This window comes from Notothenia coriiceps, unplaced genomic scaffold, assembly GCF_000735185.1.
Source record: "Notothenia coriiceps isolate Sejong01 unplaced genomic scaffold, NC01 NC01_scaffold00034548, whole genome shotgun sequence".
NCBI lineage: Eukaryota > Metazoa > Chordata > Actinopteri > Perciformes > Nototheniidae > Notothenia > Notothenia coriiceps.
The window spans coordinates 345,250-354,641 of record NW_011367249.1 but is presented as its reverse complement, the minus strand read 5'-3'; the positions used below and the strand labels follow the sequence as shown (position 1 = coordinate 354,641).

At 37.8% G+C, this 9,392-nt stretch overlaps 1 protein-coding gene across 1 annotated transcript in view; it reads left to right on the top strand.

Annotated features, from left to right (window-relative positions):
- Positions 1-8,537, top strand: part of LOC104962317 (ectonucleotide pyrophosphatase/phosphodiesterase family member 2-like) — a 10,367-nt gene extending 1,830 nt beyond the window's left edge. Inside the window, exons 2-8 of the mRNA XM_010790748.1 lie at positions 2,883-2,985; positions 3,704-3,853; positions 5,359-5,484; positions 5,585-5,645; positions 6,700-6,797; positions 8,193-8,272; positions 8,403-8,537. Of these exons, the coding sequence (XP_010789050.1) occupies positions 2,883-2,985; positions 3,704-3,853; positions 5,359-5,484; positions 5,585-5,645; positions 6,700-6,797; positions 8,193-8,272; positions 8,403-8,537 (753 nt within the window). The remainder of the gene's footprint in view (positions 1-2,882; positions 2,986-3,703; positions 3,854-5,358; positions 5,485-5,584; positions 5,646-6,699; positions 6,798-8,192; positions 8,273-8,402) is intronic.
- Positions 8,538-9,392: the final 855 nt, after the last annotated feature.

Sequence of the window (9,392 nt, the reverse complement as noted above, 5' to 3'; positions counted from 1 at the left end):
AGTTTGTTCCAGATATTTGGAGCATAATAACTGAACGCTGCTTTACCATGTTTAGTTCTGACTCTGGGGACAGAAAGCTGACCAGTCCCTGAAGACCTGAGAGATCTGGATGGTTCATAATTTAGCAGTAGGTCTGAAATGTATTTTGGACCTAAACTATTCAAAGCTTTATAAACCAGCAGCAGTATTTTTGAAATACATTATTTGACACACAGGAAGCCAGTGTAAAGACTTCAGAACAGGTGTGATGTGATCCACTTTCTTAGTGTTAGTGAGGACTCGAGCAACAGCGTTCTGAATTAGCTGCAGCTTTCTAATTGATTTTTTAGTGAGACCTGTGAAGACACCATTGCAGTAGTCGAGTCTACTGAAGATAAATGCATGGACTAGTTTTTCCAAATCCTGCTGTGACATTAGTCTTTTAATCCTCTATATATTCTTAAGGTGATAGTATGCAGACTTAGTAATTGTTTTAATGTGACTGTTGAAATTCTGGTCAGAGTCCATGACTACACCTAGATGTGTTCAATGCGCTTACTCAGTGTTTGAATTGGAGCATAGTCTCCTGGTGAAATGGTTATGTAAATATGTGTGCCATCTGTATATTTATGGTAACTTATTTTGTTGTTTTTCATTCTCTGAGCCAGTGGTAGCATGTAGATGTTAAAGAGAAGAGGCCCCAAGGTGGAGCCTTGAGGGACCCCACATGTCATATTTGTCAACTCAGATGTGTATTTACCTATAGAAACAAAGTCTTTCCTGTCCTTTAAGTAGGATTCAAACCAATTTAGAACTGTTGCCGAAAGTCCCACCCAGTTTTGTAGTTGGTCTAGTAATATGTTGTGGTAAACAGTGTCAAATGCAGCACTGAGATCTAATAATACTAACACTAAAGTTCTGCCACTCCGCTGTGTTAAAGCATCCTAATTCGCTCAACATCTTTAAAACACTCTCCTTTATGACAGCAGTTCAGCTGTGGCTTTCACTAATCCGTAGGGCTAAACGGCTATTGCTTTGACACATCCAATGAATCGTCATGAGGCAGAAGAGGCTTGTTGCAGAACATGAGGTTCAATGAACTCCAGGCTCCTTCAGAGTTTCTTAAGTGAACAACCAGCAAACATCTGTATCATTTCAGTTTAAATCTGTGCTGTAACCAAAAACATATTTCTGTGGGCTCTTGCTTTCTCTCAAACTGCGTCATCTTCTTTATCTTCTAAAGAAAGTGCCTCCCAGAGAAAATAACCTAAGTGTGTCATACTCAATGTTAGAGCTTTGATGAATAAAAGGTTCATAATGAAACAATCTTTCAAATAAACATTTTGTCATCACACCCACAGGTTACCTAAATGTGAATATGTCCTGTTTTCCATTATTATTGTTGCAAATTGAACCAACTCTGGGTTTGAACTCCCAAAAATTACTTCAAAGACATTATCAGGACAGGACGACAACACTTCCTAAAACAGGCCCCTCATCCAAGATAATTAATTTCAACCTTTGCATACTCAGTTTGAAATATACTTTTACCATTTTTTAATAATGTTTTTCTTTATAAATATCATCTATATAGGGTATTCATGTATACACCCGATTTAAATGATTACAAAAGAAAATGTTTAGGTTTCAACTTTTGCTTTTATAAAAATACCATCTTGGCATGAGTTATGTATACAAAGTTGCTTGTAAACAAGTCATAATTTCCTCTGTAATATCTATTTTATATTTATTTGTGAGAAAACCTTCAAACATTATTTATAAAATGTGCTTATGAAACCCACAACAATTAAGTAATAATTTATTTTCGCCGCCTACTTGTTATTTAGTTGTCAACCAAAATGTTGTTATATTTTTTCTTTGGAAGCTTTTCCACTTCTGCGGTTCAAGGGTCGGTCTGGAGCCAGTACCTGATTGCGAACTTGTTTTCCTGAGCGACGTACAACTTTGGCAGTCTGCACATTTTGCTGAACTATTTTGCTGAACTACACTCTGGAGAAACGTATAAAGTTGGAGAAATGTTGCTTGCAATTCAGTCTAGCTTTGTAAGTTCATTGGCAACATGAGCAGCTTCAAACTTTTTTGCCGTTGGTGTTGTTGTGAGGGATATTCACGCTGTTGCATCAATGGTTAACAAGTTGAACCAATTGCTAATCAAACTAGAGCCCGCATGGAACGACACTGCAACATTTTTTGGTGGAAAAGGGTTATTTGTGAGCCCAATGTTCTTTTCTGACAACAAGCTAATCAGAAGAAATCATTTGGGACTCAATTTATGTTTGTATGTTTGAGCGGGTGAGGATGCAATTTTCATTACCTGTGATAACCACCGTATGTGACTGTAGGTTCACATTTATGTTTAGTGCCTCAACTGTGACATGTCTCCATGCTTTAATGTTCAAAAAGCTCTTTATTTTTCTCATACTGCCTGTGCTGCAGCACCTCTTTTCACCCTCTGTCTGAAACCAGAGCCCAGTCTGCTCTGATTGGTTAGCTGGCTGGCTCTGTTGTGATTGATCAATTGCTAAGAGATGTCACGACCCTCAGTCTGTCACGTAACATGGATTGGAGCGCTAGTGAATAGAAGCGTGAGTGTTGCATAGTTATGTCATTATGTTACAGAAGTAAAGTCTAATGGAGGCATTTCACTCACTCGTGTGTGCGAGAGAAACTCCCCCTTGAGGGAACACAGGGATTTTAGCCTTTACAGACCATTTAAATGCACAAAAACCTATATTACACACTACAGGAAAGGGAAGACCCTAAAAGCATAGCGCCCTTCTAAATGTATTGTATTCAGATGCTAACATTTGTGCTCATTGGAGTGAATAAATCATCAATTATTGTTTGTTTTTCTAATGTGTGGTCTGTGTTTTTTTCTGCAGGTAGTGGTTGTGTTCTGTCTGTGGAGTACTGATGTCAGCAGAGCTTATGTTTTTCAAGCCAGTAGACCTTCAGAGGGAGACAACCCACCCACCCACACTAAAGGTGAGAACAGCCCCCAATGTGCTGTTATGATACATTTCAAACAAATTTCTAAGTAGTGAAATAAAACTGGTCGTACATGCTGGAGATCCCCAACATGGTCATGGTTGTTTACGTGTTGTAGTCTTGAAAAGTTAGTGTACCTAACATTCAGTAAAAGTACACTTTGAAATACTGTATATTCCAAATATTCTATTCCGGACATATTATTCATTATGCTGCTCCAGCAGCATGTGGTACTTGCAAACAGGGACCGAGCATTTTATTTTAATCTTAGCATATAAAGTATGCTACAGAATACCATAGCTAAATTGATGAAAAACAATACATAATCCAGGACACTACATCCAAGCAAACACAAGTGTGAAATAAAAATGATCTGATGTGAATCAGCCACTACTGACATTTTGAGAGAACAAAAACAATATTATTGAGCTCTCTGTTGGTCCATTGTGCATTGAAGTGAACTGGAACCAAAGGCTGCCTGCAGAGTGCTTCGAAAAACAGCTGGTAGTTATTTGCTTTATGAGCCGTTTAGATTTAACGGCCTTTAACCTGCATGAATACTCTGTGTACTGTACATACATGAATGCAATATGCCAACGTATTTTATTCAAGTAAGGTTTATGTACAATCTTGAGTAAAACAGATTTATGTTACGTAGACGAATAAAGTTTGTTTGCAGCAGTTGTGTGCAACCATGCCCCTCTCTTCTCTCCAGTCGTTTCAGAGTGGGTCAGCTCAGCGGGCTCCTGCAAGGGGAGGTGCTTTGAGCTGGACGTAACCAATCCTCCAGGATGCAGATGTGACAATCTGTGTAAGACCTACATCAGCTGCTGCTCCGACTTCGACGAGCAGTGCCTCAAAACAGGTCAGTCTGATGTCACAATCGCTTCTTCTGGTTTCACATCTGTTAACATGTTATCCTCTGATTTGGATGCTTGATATCACTAGCATGATATCACAAAACAGCTTGGGTAAGAGTCAAGCCAATGGCCAAGAAATAAGTGATTACGTTTTGTTTGACTTACTTGTTTTACCTTAAGGATAAGGATGGTGGTACTATATATTTTTTCGTAATATCAACAAGTCCATGAAAAGATCAAAAGCAACAATTTCTTACACTTTCTGTGCCACTTAGTCCATTTGTATTTATAAAATTGAAACAGCTAAAAACACAGTTTCTTTAAAAAAAAGAAAAAAGGATCAGTCATTTCCTCAAGTAGTTTTTGGCAGAAGTTATTCAATCAGGTAAAAGTAGTTTATTAGTTAAGGGACTTTTTTCTCAAGCAAATCAATCCATTTGGTGTAGTAGGTCGCTTGCATGTTTGTTTAGGATTATTAAGTTATGTTTTAATTGCATTGCAACTGGATATACTATTTTTTTGGTTTACCAGAAAAAAGTTGTGGATAGCCTGGTATTCTTTTAACTCCTCAGCATTGGGTACCAAGTGAGATGAGCTGATACTTAAAGGTGACATTAAAAAACGGATTGTCACATAACAGAGATTCTTTGAAAACCATTGTCAATTGGCATACTGTTTCAAAAATAATGGCAGGTGGCAAAACGACAACATAAACCAAGTTTAACATTTGATAAAGGGCAGATCTGTTTGGTTGCTGATCATAGGATTCCATAAGTCTTCCATTGAACGGCAATGGGTCGACTCGAGTCCAATCAAAGACAAAATATTTGTCCCAAAACCTGCGTTCTTCCAAATATCCAGCAGGGAGCCACTCTGCTGGTTGTAAAATAAAAATCTGGTTTTATAGAAGTCTATGAGAAAATGTAAATATGTATTTCTCGTTTGAATTATCCTAGGAAAGTTAACTTCAACCTGACTTTATAGTCTCAAACATTAGTTCTCAGTCTTTTTAAATGATGGTCCCATTTAGAGTACACATTTATCGATGCTGTTATTCCTCATATTATCTGTGACAGTATACAGTAGTGGAAGTAAAGTGATACAATTACTACATTTGTTTGGAATACTACACAGCAGTACTACAGTAGCTCCAGTCCTAAGAAAACTCTATGTACATACCATGATACGTGCTTTCTGCTGTAGCTGATTAAACATGAACAAAGGGCAACTGTCCTGAAGTTGCCAAAATGTCCATTTTCATCTGATGCTAATTTAGACCTTGGCTTTGGAAGAGAGTGTAACTGTGGCTTCATCTTGAAAACATTAAGCAAACAACAGTGGGGCTTTATCCAAGACAAAAACACTTAAAATCTCTCCAAATGAATTCGACAGTCCCTTCTTGTCTCAAATTACGTCTGCTTCTCTTGTAATTGTAAAACTGCTACAGACATGCTGCCTGAGATGTAATTCACAGTGTATTCATTGTTGATGTTTGTCATATGTGTCTCAGCGGGAGGTTTCGAGTGCATGCAGGATCGCTGCGGGGAGGAGAGGAATGACGATCACGCCTGCCACTGCTCACAGGACTGCCTGGAGAGAGGAGACTGCTGCTCCAACTATAAGTCCCTCTGCAAAGGTACTTATCATGATGTGTGTCTATAAAACATTATACAACTAATTGAGAATGAATGGGATTTAAATTAGGTAATTACTCTGAGCTGTTGTTTCCATTTGAGGTGAGGCAACATGGGTGCACGGAGACTGTGAGGAGATCAACACGGCAGAATGTCCTGCCGGGTGAGTCTGAACTGACGTCAAACTCAACAATTAAACTCAAGAATGTGTGTTTAATTGAAGTCTTAAGAGAACTGTTAGTTCTTAGTCCATATTAGACACATCAGACCTTTAGTATCATTTATCCAATTTGATTTAAAGGTCTCCTATCATGCAAAATGTACTTTTTGATCTCTTTTATACATAAACATGTGTCCTCAGAGTATCAGAGAACTCGCAAAGTGTCAGAGAACAAAACCCTCTCTCTTTTCTTCCGTACCCACATCTCCAAAAAACGGGGAGCACAACGGTGCTAATCCAGATTAGCCATGGCCCATGTAATATCGTAAATGTGGACTGGCTTTACACCCACGGCCCTATCAGAAACATCGCTGTATCAGAAACCTTACGCAACGTGTTTTGGACGTAATATGCTCTTTGTTTACATTAGCAAGCATCGCTAACACTCAGAGCTAAGCTGTACTAGAGAGAGTATGTATAAAAAAGCAGGAAAATAAATTACTTGAGGAAATTACTGATCCTTTGTTTTTTTGAAAGAAACTGTGTTTTTAGCTGTTTCAATTTTATAAATACAAATGGACTAAGTGGCACAGAAAGTGTAAGAAATTGTTGCTTTTGATCTTTTCCTGGACTTGTTGATATTACGAAGAATATAGAGTACCACCATCCTTATCCTTAAAGATACAAGTAAGTAAAAAAAAACGTAATCACTTGTTTCTTGGCCATTGGCTTGACTCTTACCCAAGCTGTTTTGTAAAAAAAGCATTTGAGGCCCATACTGTTTCAGAAATAATCCTTGATGTGGTTTTGAACATGATATGGCGTTGAGAAGGATAGGCATGGCTAGAAAGGGTGATCTGTTTGATATTCTGAGCAAAACACATCATAGACATGTTATTTATATATTTTTTTATATATCTGAAACCCATAATGTATGACTAGAAATAGCATGATAGGAGTTCTTTAATGAAAAGTAAAGAATAATAACCTTAATTACATCCAAAATACAGATATTGCCAATGGTGAATTTTTATCTTTACATCCTTCTTGTGTATAGCTTCATCCGACCTCCCCTCATCATGCTGTCTGTCGACGGGTTCCGAGCATCCTACCTGAAGAAGGGCAACTCTGTCATCCCCAACATACATAAACTCAGTACGTACTCTTGACTTTGTCTCATAATATCGTTTTCTGAATCCAACACATGAGCTGTGTGACTAAAAAACTCTTGTCTATCTTATACAGTTGTGTTGGAATAATACCACTTTACCGCTCAAAACTCAGCATAATGGAAAAATAACGTTTTTTTAAAGTACCAATTTATAAGAAACAGGAGGGCTCTCTTTCTGGAAATCAATCTCAAGTAGGCTTATTCTTCTTGTCTGGAACTCTCTTGACACAAAGCCTAAATCCTTTACCCTGGAACAAGTAAGATGAGGTTTGCACTGCTATAGTATTTTCTCCAAGAACCCTTTTGCTTACCCAATCTCAAAGAATAAAATATGAGAAATTACTTTGACCTCATAACAACGCATTTAAGAAACAAATTAGGATTAAGCACTATTTGGTCTAGGAAATATATTATCATAGTTTTGGTTAAAATTGGTATGTTTTTGTGTTGATTTTGGCATTCCTTCTGGTCAAAATCAATAATATTTCCAGCACCAGAGTTCTAAAAGAAAACTTCTTATTCTACTGCGGTGGGTCTGACAGTCTGCAACGTTTAGTTCTCCTTCTTTAGTGTCTAACGTCACAGCGTCATTGTGACGGTGTTGGGCCAGAACAGCGAGTCAAAGGTCTGCTGATGGATGAGGGAAGTGTTCTTGCTTAAGGTCTCAGAGCTCTTCACCTCTTGCTGTATCACCAACTTAAGGTCAAAGGTGGCAGAAATGAATAATTTGGGTCCCTTCTATCACCTATCTGTAAAGCTGATAACCAATGATAAAGGTCATGTAAGGGGCTGATATCATTAAAAGCAGGTCAACTATGTCCCTCAACAACTTACCTCCAATCTATTTTGCGTCCTACGTCACCGATCTGTTCCTTTTGTCAAGGACAGGAGACAAGAGGAATCAGAGGAACAACAAGACCACAACACATCAGAAACCTTGAAAGAAAGCCACATTAGCCCCTTCTTGAAGAAAGTTTGAAACACGAGGGACATTAGAGCCTCCTCTCCATATGCCCACTACAACGTGAGGATTCCATGAACAGATGAAGAAAACGCCCTAGTTTATCTACCTAAACTCCCCCTTGGTGTCTGCCTCTACCATTGGCTTTGAGTCACCCGGCATCAGAATCATCCTCTGTCTCCCCAGCCTGATAAAACCACAACTGATTTTGTACAAAATACAGTAAACTCTGATACTGATGTCTGCAAGGTCTAGGCCACAAGAACAATGGACCTCAGATATTTCGAAGACAAATCGGGACCCTGCATGACAGTATCTAGCTTTATCCTACTGTGCTTATTATTTAATTGACCATTTTGATTTGCTTGTATATGTTTTAGAAAGTTTACATTTGAAAAAATGACATTTGTCCTTTTAGGTGAGTGTGGTACGTCAGCACCCTACATGCGACCAGTCTACCCATCAAAGACCTTCCCAAATTTATACACCCTAGCCACAGTAAGTAACTACTGGTTATGTTGTTCAACACTAGTACCCCTGTTCAAAAGGTCCAACAGCAAAGGATATGATGCTGATGCAAGACTGATATTTAACATTAAAATAAGTACTATGTGTGATCTGTTTGTAGGGTCTGTACCCGGAGTCTCATGGCATTGTGGGAAACACCATGCATGATCCAGTGTTTAATGCCACCTTCAGCCTCCGCAGCAGGGAGAAACTGAAACACCGCTGGTGGGGTGGACAGCCTGTGAGTACACTCTAGTTAACTGCTTATGATGGGTTATAATCAAGCGACAAACTCTGGGGAAGAGCCGGGACGCCAATGCGGAAGTGCCTCAAACTGCAGTTCATCTAGTGGCCAGTAGGAGCAGTCTGCAGAAGGGAGCAATTTCCATAGACCCCAATGTTAAAATGCCCAACTTTAGAGCAGAATTAAACATGTTTACATCCATCGTTCAAAAAACCATATTNCAAAAAAAAAAAATTATAAAAAAAAGAAAAATCATAATAATAATAAAAAAATAATCGTTTTATTTTGATTACGTTGTTTTCGTAATCTATGGCTTGCAACGATTACGAAAACAACGTAATCAAAATAAAACGATTATTTTTTTATTATTATTATGATTTTTCTTTTTTTTATAATTTTTTTTTTTTGGTTTTTCAGTTGAATTATACTTAAAGTTCAGGGTAATCCACTGTTAAAAACATCCTGTTCATTTTTTTTTCTCCAATAAATGGATGTTTTCAAAGTCAATGAATAATCGCATTTAATAATCGCAATTACAATTATTGACCCAAATAATCGAGATTATGATTTTTGCCATAATCGAGCAGCCCTACCCAGAGTCAGAACTAAACATGGAGAAGTTTGGTTATTATGCTCCAAATATCTGGAACAAACTACCAGAAACATGCAGGTCCGTTGCAATTCTTAGAACTTGTATTATTATTCATGTGCCTGTGTTATTCATGTTTTATTATCTTTGCTTTTTAATGACAGTTTTTAAATCCAATTTTATAATGTGTTTCCACTGCACTATTTCTTAATGCTCCTAATTATAATTTTTTTCGCTATTGTAAAGCACTTTGAATTGCCTTTAGTTGAAAGGTGCTA